The following is a 15,799-nucleotide window of genomic DNA, read 5'->3' as shown; positions in this document are numbered from 1 at the left end:
CAAATAATGAAAGTGGATCCATATCTAAATAATTCAAATGACTCATTGTTTCCTGAAATGCAAAAAAAAAAAAAAAAAAAAAAATCATAAGGATTACTAGTATTCATTAAAATCTACTTGGTGTCTGGCTAAGTAATCAGAAGTAAATATAAATGAAACAGCCCCTAATTTTAGAAATTTCCTGGGTATTTTTAATGGGAGATGTAAAAATTATAAAAATCATGTGCATATAATAAGCAAATTTATTGTATTGTGAGATGTGCACTAAAAGACATTGTAAAGTACTAGGAATATGAAATAAAATATTGGGTCCATCTAACATTTTTTCCTTTGAATTACTTGAATTTGCTTGTTGAACTTTTAAAGACTAAACCCAGAGTCCTTAGTTATTATAAGATAATTTGTGACAATTCTTTTTGATTTATTTTTTCATTTGTATGTGCAAGTACACATGTATACCAGGTTATCTAAATTGCTTGTAGGGATAAATGGGCATATAAATTCTACCCACAGAAAGGTCATCTGGCATCTCAGATTGATCTATTTTATATTAGATTAAAATGTTCTTCAGTTCTATAATTATTTAATATATGCTTACCAAGAGCTAACTGTTTTTGGTACTTTTCTAGGTTTATCTGTTCTTTTTTTAAACTACAATACTTAAGTGTGGAAGTTTGTAGGTATTGTACATGTTTTCCTTTCAAAGGTTAGAATTTTCTTTAGATTTTAGAACAAGACATTGAACTCATAGCATACTAGCATTTATAATTCAAAGTATTCCAAAGGAAGCTGTTCTAATTACTTCATTTTTCTCTTTGTGAACAAAATTTTAATGCTAATTTGCATTATCCATCAAATGCCTTATGTTGGATCTATACAAGTCTCTGTGATTGTTCATTCAATATAAAACCCCAGTCACAATGATTCCTACTATAAAGATGTAAGTATTTCTTCAGGCCAAGTGTAATTCAGGAATTATCTAAAACAGTGATTTTAAACCATATACCATCTGTCCAAATTATCCACAGATCAGTTGCATTCACTGTGCAAAAGGATGGTATCCATTTATCTGTGAAAAAAGGATGAGAAATTCAGGGATGACAGGGCAACAGGACAGACAGCTCAGTCACCACTAGGGGATCACTCCATATGAAATGGAGAGTGCGTTATTACAAGTTTTGAAGGGAAAATTAGTGTTTCAAGCCCCAATGGAAGAAAAAGTGTAAAGTCTATATAGAAAGACAGTGTTCTGGGATTTGTTGTTTTGTTATTTATTCTGTATCTAGATATCCAAGCCTGACATTTGATTACATATAGCAGGACTTAACATGGAGAGGGCCAAGCCAGGCCACAAAAGAAATCTTTTGACAGCCATAACTTACAGTTTGGAATCAGGATGCACACTTGGAATTCAAGCAAGTTTGGTCTCTTGGAGTCAATAATTTCTTAGGTACCAGAATAAAGCAAGCAGGTTCACAAAATGGCACACATAGAGTACAGGTAGAGTTCATAGAGTACCACTAACCTTAGTGGTTAAAAAAAAAAAAAGCCTTTTGATCTCATCCTCAGGGTGTTACCAGATAGATTACTAGGGAGCCAATAAAAGTCACAAGGTTAGCAGGTGCTGCTTTATATAGGCAGGGTTATATGGACTTTTATTTACAGCACAAGGCTAAGTCTGCTGGATAATCTTCAAATTTATAATATGTTTTCTAATAATAAGTTTATACATATATATGTATACATGGAATATATACAAATATTTATATGTATATATGGAAAATGTATTAAATATTCAATATACCTATTAAAGAGCATATATATTTTATGGGCATAGAGGTAAAGGCATATCTATAGCTATAAAATTATTATGCACATACTTAGGGTGCTTTAATTTTGCCCTGAGTATTTGACATTTATTGATGCTTTTGTCTCATATATTTTAAAGATAAAAAGAATAAAAATTATATTTGTAAATAACTTCTTTCATATTCTGGAGAAATAAAGTCATTCGTCATCTGATGATCCCTGGTTTTTCCGTCTTTGGTTACTTGAAATTAATGGTTTTGAGAATCTAAAACAACAACTGTCTCGCTCTCCTGCAGGTGAAATCAGTTCTCTTAGATGGACTACTTTTCTAATTATGGGCTTGACCATCCTTCAGCTGCTGCTTTTGATAGAAGACATAATCAACTGCAAAATAGGGATGCGTTTTCTGGAGCAAGTTGAGCCCTTCTCAGAAAAAATTGTGGGGGGGGCCAACTTCAGTCATCAGAACTCACAGGCAATTCACACTGGAATAAGTGTCTAAGGGTGTGGGACTATGTGAACAGATTTTACCCTTTGTGTTTAACTTGGCAGTTTTCATCCTCATTGTTTTATAGCAATGACATCTTCCTACATGATTCACAAGACTAGGATTTTAATAGAAAAACCTGCTGTTTTTCATAAACTTGAGAAGGAAAGGATGGATAGGGTGACTATTGCAAAGATTTTGTCCATTTTCAAACCAAGCAATAAATCTAAAAAAGCTCTATGTCCAGTGTTTACCACAAAAGAAGATGTGCTGAAAAGTGTTCAAATTAATTTTCCAGCGCATTGGGGAAATGCAATATGCATAGTATCAGCTTCCACAGTTTCCTTTCAGTTCCCCAGACACACACACACTCTCTCTCTCTCCAAAAAGATATGCTTTAATTTTCTGTCCACTAAACTCATTAATTCCAATTTCTTTTTAGTTTTGCTGCCAAACACAGTTATATTTTCCAGCTAAGGAAAAAATACCGTAAGGGAAAATGAGATTCTGATTTATGCTGCAACATTGATGAATGTTGAAGACATTGTTCTAAGTGCAATAAGTCAGGCATGATAGGGCAAGTATCCTATGAATCCCCTTACACAAGATCTCACATTTAGAGAGAGAAGATAGAATGGAGCTCACCAGGATGGGGGGAGTATAGGAGTATATTAGTTAGTGGGTACAGAGTTTCAGCTTGGAATGATTAAAGCATTGTGGAGATCAGTAGTGGTGAGGAATACACAACAATATAATGCCTCTGAATTATGCACTTTAAAAGGGTTAAAATAATAAATGTTATGTATATTTTACAAGAGAGAGAGAATGAGAGTATAATAGATTTTAACAATATTCTAATTCCTGAATTTTAAAAGGATAATTTTTTTATTTTTTCATTTTGTCTGTCTTCAGTTATTAAAACTCAATGAGCTAAACTGAATAAATGATAAAACCCTATATTGTAAGTCTAATGTAACACCAACAAGAAACAATAGAACTTAGCATTTTTATTAGGATTTAGCCTTTTGAAAAATGTATATCTAACAAAGTAACTTGGTAAGAATAAAAAGAATAAAGATCACTAGTATCCAGTTTTCAAACTCCCAGAAACATTGTGTTTAAAATTGGGGCTTTAATGGGTGGGTGGGTGGGTGAGTGGGTGTCCAAGCAATCAATCCAGAGAAGCAGTTGAGATAGAGAAAGGCTTCTTGTGGTTGGTAGATGATGGAAAATTTAAGGAGAATTTAAAGAGCTTCTCACAAAATTTCAAAATGATTTTTTTAATGTACCCAAAGAAAGTGGACATGTGCCAGCTCCCTCATAGTACCCACTGAGGTAGCACACTTCAGAGAGTTAACTATGCAATGCACCTACAGAGAGTGGGTCACAGACTGTGTTCTCACAGGCAGTGGAGTTACCAGGGCTAAGAGATGAGCAGGTTCAAAGCAGAACATGTCATAAATGACCCTGTAGAGACCAGATGTTCCTCCTCAACAGCCTGATTGCATTAGATCCATGACATTGACACTGTTATGAATAGACTGAAAGTGATATCCAAGAATGACTAAATTCAAATTCCTCCAAGTCCAGAGAAGGGAATTTTGAGAGATTACATTTAATGTAGGAAAATTAGTATTACTTTTTTAAAAAAAAATTTATTTTTTTAGTTGTAGTTGGACACATATCTTTATTTTATTTATTTATTTTTATGTGGTGCTGAGGATCAAATCCAGGGCCTCTCATGTCCTAGGCAAGGACTGTACCACTGAGCCACAATCCCAGCCCCTAGAGTAGTATTACTTTTTTTATAATCTATGCTAGAGTAAATTTTATGACCAGTTTGCTTTTTCTTGAATATGTGTTCTTGAAGTCATGTTATATCTTACCATCCATTGTGTGATTATATTTTAATAAAGAGATTTCTTTTGTAAGGTAATAGAAGTCATGAAATTTGTAAAGTAAAATACCATTTTAACATAGCTGCCTATGAAGTCAGAATTCTCTTTGGTGCTAAAATACAGTGCCTTCTATTAAATTAATTTTCTTACTTTATTATTTTCTGTATTATGAAATGTCCTTTTGTCTGACTTTATTGGCCTTCTTTGATTTTGTTATATCCTTTTGAAAATTATTCCTAATCCTTTTGCAAATGTAGAAAAGTAAATAAAAGATAGGCACATATAAACAAGTTTGACATTAATTCCAAAAAACTGCTATTTCTATTGGTGTCTGTGTCTGAGTCTATTATTCATGGTCCCTATTTTGATATATTTCTCTGTTATTCTCTTGATCAAAATGCTTCTTCTTGTTTAGATTTCAGTCAATATTTTCAAATTACACGTTTTGTGTGATTTTTGAACTACTGACTATAATAGGATTATGCTGTATTTAGAACTTCTGTTTTATAGCAGGAGACTGAATTGGATTCTGATCTGAGCTTCACCACTCTTGAAGTGAACAACTCAAGTTGTTACTTATCATCTAAAGTCCTAATTGGGGGATTTTCAGCCTATGGGACACTGATTCCATGGCTCCATCTGTTCATATCTCAGTGAAATAATTCATATTTGTATGATATCATAGATCTCTTTATTATAAATCTGTGTATTAATATTGCTTGTTGCTTAATTGGTTTTATTTTTTAAATACATGACAGCAGAATGCATTACAATTCTTATTACTCGTAAAGAGCATAATTTTTCATATCTGTATATAAAATATGCTCACACCAATTCATGTCTTCATACATGTATTTTGGATAATGATGTCCATCACATTCCACCATCATTTCTAACCCCCTGCCCCCTCCCTTCCCCTCCCACCCTTCTGCCCTATCCTAGAGTTTGTCTATTCCTTCCATGCTCCCCACTCCCTACCCTCCCATGAGTCAGACGCCTTATATCAGAGAAAACATTCAGCATTTGGTTTTTTGGGACTGGCTAACTTCACTTACATTATCTTCTCCAACACCATCCATTTACCTGCAAATGCCATGATTTTATTTTCCTTTATTGCTGAGTAATATTTCATTGTGTATATATGCCACATTTTCTTTATCCATTCATCTACTGTAATTTTTATACCCTTGAAATAGGAAAAAAATTAACAGTAGGATAAGTGAGGTGAATAAAGTACATTAATTTTTCCAAAGAAGAAATGTGGTATAAGATTAAAATAACACACTACATGTAATGCTATAAATTTACTGAAATAAAAACAAAAAATTATTCTGTCAACAATAGAAACCATTCTGTTTTTCTAAGGCCCAATACAGTTTCAGCATAACTATATTTTAAATTAATGTTAAATTGAGTATTATTGATTTTATAGTTGTTTCATGGACATTTGTTTTAATAGTTGCAAAATGTTCCTGTTCCAAAAATTAAAATCTAATTATATTATTATATATATTTAAGTAATATTGTAATGTAATTATTCACATCAGCCACGGGAATTAGCTAGAATTTTATATTGAAACAGCCTTAGTGTCTTCATCCAAACTCAATTATAAATTCCTCCTTATTCAGGATTATTTTGAGAGTTGAACGTGACATCGTAGGCTAGCAGCACAAACCTGTTCCTTTTTCTTACCATATACATTCACTTATTCCCCATGGCTTTTATTTTATCCTCTGTTTTTATAGGTGAAGGCAATATAAACAAAATAAAGTGTAGAATAAGATATGTTTTTAAAATACTAATGACATTATCCCAATTAGGCTTTATTTTTTCATTGTACAAATGACCCTTAAACTGTCAGTGACTCTCAAAAAAATGTTCATTGCTCACCCAATTGCCCAACATAGGATTTTGTGTTTGCATCATGCTTGAACTCAGAGCATTGTTTTCACCAGAAGAAAGACAGACAATCGGGAAACACTCCATGCCTCCCACAGCTTCTTCCTGGAATGGTGTCCTTCATGTCTCCTCGAATTACATGGACAGAAGCAAGTTGCAGGGCCACTGCAGGCACAACCTCAAGGAGCAGAGGAATCAAAGCCTCTTTATATATGTGGGGGTCGTTTGTAAGGGAGGTCCCAAAGAGAGATGTTACATATTTCAAGGATAATATAAACTTATGATTTTGACAAGTTATTAAAGTAGGGCAAATAATTCCTTATTATCTGCTTAATATCAATAATAGGAAAATAAAAGCATGCCTCATAAATTCAATGCTGTATTACTGTTTCTCCCCTTACACTTGTTTTTAAAACTTAAATGTAACTTCATTGAGAAATATTTCATAGATATAAACATTGCAATAATTTTATGTAGTAAAAATTATATAGGAATTATATTTTCTACAGATTTTGTTTCAATAAAAGTTCTGGTCTTAGAAGTTCTAAGAGTCTTCTATTTCTTTTTCTATTTGCTTTTATGTGGAATTTATGTTATTAATACTACTTTAAGCTTTAAAATTGGGGGATGATCGGATTAATTATTTTTAACAATCTGTTCTTTCTAGGATAAAACCATGAAAAATTGCCTGTTTTACAATGGAATTATTCCAGGCTTTGGAAAATGGAACCATCACTGGACTAGCATTCCAAGAAACCTCAAGGATCCTCTAATAATTTATTAAAGATACTGGTTCATAAGAAGCTGGTGGTTTGAGCATGAACCATTGAATTTTTATTTGTTTAAGTTTTCCTTTTAAATCATTGTAATTGTCAACCAAATTACCCTTATATCTCTGTTTCTTTCTGCAGAACATTTCCTAATAATTTATTTATATAACTTATTTTTTATACTTATATATTTATTTTGGACAAAAAAATCTTCTTTTTTTTTGTTCTCTTTTTTAAAAAAATATCATATCATAAAATAAGGTCAAGTGGCATCCATACCAACAATTTTTAGAGTGTTAAAAAATTTAAATAAAATAATTTCTGACATGTAAATCCTAATTACAGACATTTGTATAAAATACCATACTTTTACTCCTTAGATTAAATATAAAATTGAAACAAAAATGGACATATTACTTTTGCTTTCCAAATGTGACACAAAACGTAGGGGAATTTTTTTGGAGATTATGTTTTTTTTAAATTTCATGCTGGGAATTGAGCACAGGACCTTGTGCATGCTAGGTAAGTGCTCTATGATTGTGTGACATACCCAGCACCAAGATAGTTTTTGTTATGATCTTAGACTTATTCATAAAGCACAGCCATTCACTCTTCACTATATAGTATATGTAAGCAATTATTATATATTTAACCAAAAAAGTATTATTTCATAAAGTTAAACTTGATTCTAAAATAGCCTATTTTAAGGTATAGTGCTATTATACTGCTCTTCTATTTTTACTCTTGCCATTTTAATACATTTTTTATGTTCTATGGATCTTTCCATTTACTATAATTTGCCTTCTATAGAGAAGCCTATAACATATATGATTGCTTGAACAATTGATGTTTAAAACCATTATTTATGATAAGTTTTGATCAGTGCTTTTATTAAGTAGTATTTTATTCATACAATATCTAGAAGACTTCTAGTATAAGCAGAAATGATGGTAGCAAAAGTAGAGATGAAAATATCAGTGGAAATATAAAAATCTCATTTGGTTCCTCATCCTTAGTGAGAAGAAGGAAATTGATTGTATCTAAAAACTGAAAATATCAGTAGAAATATAAAAATCTCATTTGGTTCCTCTTCCCTAGTTAGAGGCAAGGAATTGATTGAATCTACCAACTCAGACTAGATTTTGAAAATAAGTTTCATACCACATGAAATTTACACTTTAAAACACTATTTTGACCATTCCAGATATCTTCAAATACAAAAGTTTCAAATTATCCCAACATTTTCAATCCAAAAAAACTGTTCATTTGATCTAAAATCATAATATGATACTTAGAACTTCCATAAGCATGGTGAACAAACATTAGTAGCTCAGAACTTCAGAATATTTAAAATTGTTATATATAAATCATTAAAAATTGTATTGAGTGCCTAATTCATGCCAAACACTGAAACAAATATGAGAGATTAAAATATAATGAACATAGTAAGCCTCCCATTCGGATTAGTACAAACTTGAAGACAAAATATGCATTTAAATCTGTAATTATGTGATAAATTCAACCATAAAGTATATGCTAACTAAAATGTATCATTTAGGAAATAGTAATCAAAATGTTAATATTTCAGAGAAAGTTTAAACTATTAAAAGAGAATTTAGTTAAATTCTTAAAGGACAGTCAATATTTTTCCCCAGTGTATCTTGGATAGAGGAACTTACCAGTCAGAAAGAATGAATAATGTTATGGACAACTGATAGGGCAGTCACGAAGTGCATTTCAGGATTTATATTTACTTAGACATTTGTAAACCAGAGGCTACTTGTCAAAAGGAGTTGAGGTAAGTGATAAGATCAAGAACAGCTTCGCTGGTGTACAATTGCCTAGGACCTCATGCTTAGAAAACCCTTCTATTTTTTTTTTTTTTTTTGAAGCTATTGTGAATGGGGTAATTTTCCTGCTTTCTCTTTCAGTAGATTCATCACTGATGTATGGGAATGCATTTGATTTATGGTTGTTGATTTTATAACCTGCTACTTTTCTGAATTCATTTATTAGTTCTAGGAGTTTTCTGGTGGAATTTTTTGGCTTTTATAAATATAAAATCATATCATTGGCAAATAGTGATAGTTTGAGTTCTTCTTTTCCTATTCATATAACTTTAATTTCTTTCTCCTGTCTAATTGCTCTGACTTCACAGAAGATGACACTTCACCAAAGAAGAAATATGCTCAGTCAGTAAATATATGAATAATATATTTCAATTAATGTGGTGATCTTTCATCCTTGTCTTGTTTCAGTTTTTAGAGGAAATAATTTCAAATTTTCTCCATTCAGAATAATGTTGGCCTTGGGTATAGCATACACAGCTTTTACAATGTTGAGGTATGTTTCTACTACCCTTTGTTTTCCTAGTGTTTTGAACAAGAAAGGGTACTGAATTTTGTCAAATTCTTTTTCTGCATCTATTAAGATGATCATGTGGTTTTTATTTTAAGTCTGTTGATGTGATGAATTATGTTTATTGATTTCCATATATTGAACCAACCTTGTAAGAAATTGAAGATGTCTTAGAAGATGGAAAGATCTCCCATGCTTCTCAATAGGCAGAATTAATATTGTCAAATGGCCGTACTACCAAAATCATTATACAGATTTAATGCAATTCCAATTAAAATCCCAGTGACATTCTTTATAGAACTAGAAAAAGCAATCATGAAATTCACTTGGAAAAATGAAAAACCCAGAATAACAAAAGCAATCCTTAGCAAGAAGAAGGAAACAGGAGGCATCATAATACCAGACCTTTAAATTATACTACAGAGCCATAGTAACAAAAATGACATGATATTTGGCTCCAAAACAGACACATAGACCAATGGTACAAAATAGAAGACACAGAGACAAACCTACATAAATACAGTTATCTCATATTAGACAAAGGTGCCGAAAACATTCAGTGGAGAATTGATAGCCTATTTAATAAATGGTGCTGAGAAAATTGGAAATCCACATTACAAAATGAAATTACACCTCTATCTCTCACCCTGCATGAAACTCAATTCAAAGTAGAATTATGATTTCAAGATGGAGACAGAAAAATATGTGAGATATGCACTAGACCAGAGACCCTGTGCCTAACAGGAGAAAAAGTAGGCTCATATCTTCACCATGTTGGCTTAGGATTTGACTTCCTTAACAAGACTCCTAAGGTGCAAGAAGTAAAATCAACAATCAATAAATGAAACATATTCAAACTAAATAGCTTCACCTCAGCAAAGTAAACAATAACGTGAAGAAATGGCCTACAGATTGGGAGAAAACCTTTACCACATGCACCTCAGATAGAGCATTAATCTCCAAGATATATAAAGAACTCAAAAAACTTAACACCAATAAATAAATAACCCAATAAAATGGGCTAAGAAACTGAACAGACACTTCACAGAAGAATAATTATGATTGATCAGCAAATATATGAAAAAATGTTCAACATATGTAGCCTTAGAGAAATGCAAATCAAAACTAAGATTTCATTTGACCCCAGTCAGAATGGCAATTATTAAGAATACAAACAACAATAAATGTTTGCAAGGATGTGGGGAAAGAGGTACAAATTGATGTAACCATATGGAAAGAGTTATGTAGATTCCTCAGAAAACTTGGAATGGAACCACCATTTGACCCAGCTATTCCACTTCTTGGTTTATACACAAAGGACTTAAAATTAGCCTATTACTGTGATGCAGCCACATCAATGTTTATAGCATCTCAATTCACAATAGCTCAAGTATGGAACCAACCTAGCTGCCCTTCAACAGATGAATGGATAAAACAAATGTGATTATATATATATATATTGAGAGCCACAGCCGAAGGGGTCCCAGCAAACTTCCAGCTGCCAGCAAACTTCCAGCTGCCGGCTGATGATTGGCTCACAGCGGCCCCAGCAACATCTAGCTGATTGGCTCCTCTGCGGTGATGCTCATTGGGCTGTTTCCCTGCCATTTCAGACCACGAAGCTGCTCATTGGGGGACTTTTTTGGCTCCGCCCATGTGACCCAGCCAATCGGCCTCAAGAGCAGGAGGATTGTGGGAGGTGGAGAGAGGCTTGTGTTGGAGAGAGAGGCTTGTGGGAAGCCAGTGGTGGCAGTTGAGGCTCTGAGGGTTTTTCCTGAGAGGCTGTTTTGTTTGGCGTGTGTGGTTCTAAAAATAAAGTTAGTTTCTTTTGACAAGTGGCTCCTGATTGTGCCCAGCCAGACTGCGGCATATATATATATACATCAATGTTTATAGCATCTCAATTCACAATAGCTCAAGTATGGAACCAACCTAGCTGCCCTTCAACAGATGAATGGATAAAACAAATGTGATTTTATATATATATATATATATAAATGTGATTTGATATATATATATATATATATATATATATATATATATATATATATATATCAACTTTAAAGAACGAAATTATGGCATTTGCCAGTAAATGGATGGAGCTAAGCAAAATTATGGCATTTGCCAGTAAATGGATGGAGCTAAGCAAAATAAGCCAATCACACACACACAAAAAACAAACCAAATATTTTTTCTCATAGTTGGATGCTAATTAACAATGGGGAGGGAGCTAGGGAAGAATACAGTTACTTTAGATTAGGTAGAAGGTAGTGAAGGGAGGGGAGAGTGTATGGGGTTAGGAAGAATAGTAGAATGAATCAGATATTATTACCCCATGTACATATATAACTATACAAATGGTATAATTTTATATCATATACAATCAGAAGAATGAAATTATACTGCATTATATATGATGTATCAAAATGCATTCTACTGTCTTGTATAACTAATTAAAACAAATAAAAATTTTAAAATAAAGAAAACCCATTATACATTTAATATTTTTCTGTCTCCATCTTGAAATTCATAATTTATGAAAAAGGGACCCAATGCTTTTATTTTGCCTAGGGCCCCCAAATTTTATACCTGGCTTTGAATGAGACCCATATCATAGTTTACCATAGCTGCCATATTTGGGGTGTGAACTTTGTCTTGCAAGCCCTACAGTCACATGTGGTTTTATGTAGGGAAATAATACCATCTTATTTCTATTTTAGGAAGATTATAATAGTAGAGAAATTTGAAACACAGTCATACTAAGAGAGTCACACTAATTCTCCAAGTGAAATATAATGAGGGATTGAACTAAGTAATTCTAGTAGTTAATAAGGGAATGCAGATTCAGAGAGATTCAAAAGATATTTAGGAGAGAAAATGAAACATTTTGGGCTGAAAATAGGTGGAGAGGAAATAGAAGGATTTTATTGTTTTACCAAATTTCTTCCATATATTTAGACCATTTAACAACTTATGATGGCAAAGTCTAATTGATTCTTAAATATGTCTCTCTTCTGATGATATAAGCGCCAAATCTTATCTCTGCCTTCCCACTATCCACTGCCTCATACTCTAATAAAAGGCACTTCATATGTAGAATTATGAAAGGCAAATGTACTCTGAATTTGACCTTGGCTACATGCTAAAAATATGGCAAACTAGAAACCTTGATAAGGGAGCCTAACTATAGCCATCTTGGGCCTGCCCTACATTCTCTGTATTGCCTAAGATACATCAGCATACAAACCTGAAATATTCTGAATTTTTCCTTCTAGAACCATAATCCCAGCCTTAATTCATCTTTAACCTTCAGCTAACTTCAATGTTTATCGATCCTCTTCTTCATTATTTTCTCAATTCCCCTTTGTCTTATTCACTGTTTCATAGTAAAAAATATTCAAACACATGAGAATTCAGGTAAAAAGATAAAGGTGATATTCAAATGCTCTCTACTCTGTTGTTACGGTTTGGATGTGAAGTGTCCTCCAAAAACTCACATGTGAGACAATACAAGAGAGTTCAGAGGAGAAGTTATTGGATTGTGAGAGTCTTAACCCTATCAGTTAATTAATCCCCTGACTAGGATTAACTGAGTGGTAACTGAGATGGTAGGGTATGGTTGGAGGTGATGGGAATTGGTGGCATGGCATTGAGGTATATATTTGTATCTGGCAAGTAGAGACCCCTTTCTCTGCCTTCTGATCATTATGTGAGCTGTTTCCCTCTGCCATACTCTTCCATCATGATGTCCTGCCTCACCTTGAGCCCGGAAGAATGGAGCCTGCTATCTGTAGATTGAGACCTCTGAAACTATGAGTCCCCAAATAAATTTTTCCTCCTTTACAGATGTTCTGGTCAGATCTTTTAGTCACAGGAGCAAAAATGTTGACTAAAACATCTGTCTATTTTATTTTATAACGAATAAAACCTCCTGAGACCTCTAACAGACTTGGATTTAGTAGTTACTTAGCTAACAGGAACAATTATTTAAATTGAGGAATTATGAAATATCATATATATATATAAATATCTTAAAATGTATCGCATATTAATGCATCAGATTTTGATATATCAGAGTTCTATGATTCTAAATTGCTATTTTATATCTCCTTTCTGTCATAAACTATGATACAAAATAATCTTCCTAATTTTCAAGCATTTTCTCTCTCAACTCGAATAAAATGAGTCTTTTATATGTGATCTAAAATGATGAAGTACTGATATTTTAATTTTTTATCTAAATGTTTCCCCTGTTTTAACTTATGGTGGTTTAATATGGTAGCTATATTTGGGAGGAACATCTTTCTCTTTTTAAAGATTTTAAAGGTATTCAACAAAACTTCCATAGGAGTGACTATGTCATATTAACTGAATTGATAAGTATTTTCATTATGTAATTGCAATATGTATAATATGCATAAAGCTTTCTAAGCAGGATTTTGCAAAGGAATGTAAGGAGAGCCTTCTAGCTACGTACACATTGGTTTGCTTTGATATATTAAGTTGATTTAACATTGTGATAATATTAATCACTATATTTTATGTAGGAAGTAAAGAGCATTAGTTAATTTTATACATTTATTGAGCAGTAATCAGTTAAGAAAGTCTTTAGAGTAATCCAAATACCTAATAGAAACTAGTCCTTACTATCAATCTTCAAATAGATTAAGCATTTAATTCTCTGGAGATAGTTTCTATTATTATTATTCCATTTTACAGATAAAGAAGTGGAGACATGTAGTTTAGTATTTCAGTAAATGTTAAAGTTCTTTTTGTGTTTATCAAATTTGTTTTTGACCAGAGTATAAGGAAAAGTAAGCCATAATATTCCAATACATAGAAGTTTACTATGCCAAAGGCTTAGAATTCCCCTAAACGAAAATAAAGGAAATCATGAAAATAAAGGAAATCTTTCTGACTATATCATGTGGTCTCATTCATTATAGTAGAGAAGAAATTTTCTTTGTGGTTGCTGGAAGATGTTCGTGATCCTCCACCACCATCCTCAAAGTTTAGACTTGTGTTTGATCTGAAAACACAGTAGACAAAGGAGGCTTTTATGAGCATTCTACTGCTTTTCTGTTTTAATTTCTTTTATGACATGCTATTTCATACCTTCCCTTTATAAATAATGCAATCCTGGGTACTGTTCTTTTAAATCTTTCATGCTTACAAAACCATAAAAATGTATCAGATCATGTACAAATTGCTGTCTGAAGGTGCTTTTCAAGCTCTTGTATTATAAATGAAATAAGATACAGGAGTTGATGTCTGTTCACATAAATGGAGAATATTGACAGTGTAAAGTGGTTTGAATTACCATGAAATTATAGAATTATAAAATAATGGATCCATAAGGGCCTTGTGAAATCTGCCATTCAAGTTGTCTGCCTTTAGGCAGGTAAACGTCTGAAATACTATGTGAAAATATTTTCCTAGTCTCTTTCTAAATATTGCTTAGCCGAAGAACTGCAGACCCTACCAGAATACTTCTTTTGAATGAGTTTGGGCATAAAAAGAAAAGTAAAATCTTTACTTATATACAACCCAAATTGCTCCCTCAATTCTAACAACTGAATAGCTACCAACCAGCTATTTTTCCCCTTCTAGGGAAACATATTTTCATGTTTCTTTTTAAGACTTCATTATCCTCTTGATGTCTTAACTGTCTCTGCCTCCCTCTAAATTTTTAAATAATTTGAAAATAACCCAAAAGGAAAAGTTTATACATTATTCCATGTAGAATAATGTTTCACAGTAATATTGTTGTTCCATTATTGTGCATTATGTTGATTTTAACCAAAACCTAATTTAATTATTCTAACTTTCATGTATTTTTTCCCATTTTCATTTCTCCCATATTCCCTCTGAATTATCCAAAATTTCAGGATCTCTTAATTAAAAATCAGTGCATATATTTTTCTTTGACCTGGCCTTAATTAATGTTTTTATTTCACTAAGTGTCGTTAAGAATAAAATGGATTTTGCCATATTTTTTTCAACAATTCCATTGTAGTTTCTACACATGGTAATGCTGCTTATTAAATAGTAGGTCATCCCATAGATTTTCTGTAAGTATAATCTTTTGTTTCAGAATACCCAGATTCTCTCCAATTCCTGACCCTTGAGCTAGAAACTCCCCAATTCTTGACCCTAAGGAATGCGAATATATAGTATATTTTGTTTGCTTTTTTTTTGTAGTTGTAGATGGATACAACACTTTTATTTCATTTGTTTATCTTTTTGTGGTGCTGAGGATTAAACTCAGGGCTTCATACTTGCTAGGCAAGTACTTTACCACTGAGCTACAATCCCTGCCTGTATATTGGCTTTTAAGCCTCTAATTTTCAAGATAATTTGTTACAGAGCATTGATATCTAATACATTGTATTTGTTTTTATGAAAGCTTTTTTTACTTTAAATATTGCATAATACACAATTGAAAGTGTCCATAATTATGTTACAAATGTCTTATGATACACTTCTGATATCTGAAAATTAATCCCCATATTTCTCCATAGCATTTATTACTATTATTTTTTTAAATACAATTTTATGTGTTCAGTTTTCATTATTG

General features: G+C 32.3%; 1 protein-coding gene across 1 annotated transcript in view; it reads left to right on the top strand.

Moving 5' to 3' along the window:
* The window catches only part of Cnbd1 (cyclic nucleotide binding domain containing 1), a 429,741-nt gene extending 422,863 nt beyond the window's left edge, over positions 1 to 6,878 (top strand). Inside the window, exon 14 of the mRNA XM_027946778.3 lies at positions 6,762 to 6,878. Coding sequence (XP_027802579.3) covers positions 6,762 to 6,878 — 117 coding nt within the window. The remainder of the gene's footprint in view (positions 1 to 6,761) is intronic.
* Positions 6,879 to 15,799: the final 8,921 nt, after the last annotated feature.

Source organism: Marmota flaviventris, chromosome 15, assembly GCF_047511675.1.
Source record: "Marmota flaviventris isolate mMarFla1 chromosome 15, mMarFla1.hap1, whole genome shotgun sequence".
Classification (NCBI taxonomy): Eukaryota; Metazoa; Chordata; class Mammalia; order Rodentia; family Sciuridae; genus Marmota; species Marmota flaviventris.
Note: the sequence above shows the minus strand (reverse complement) of the source record. Positions and strands in the feature narration are given on the sequence as shown.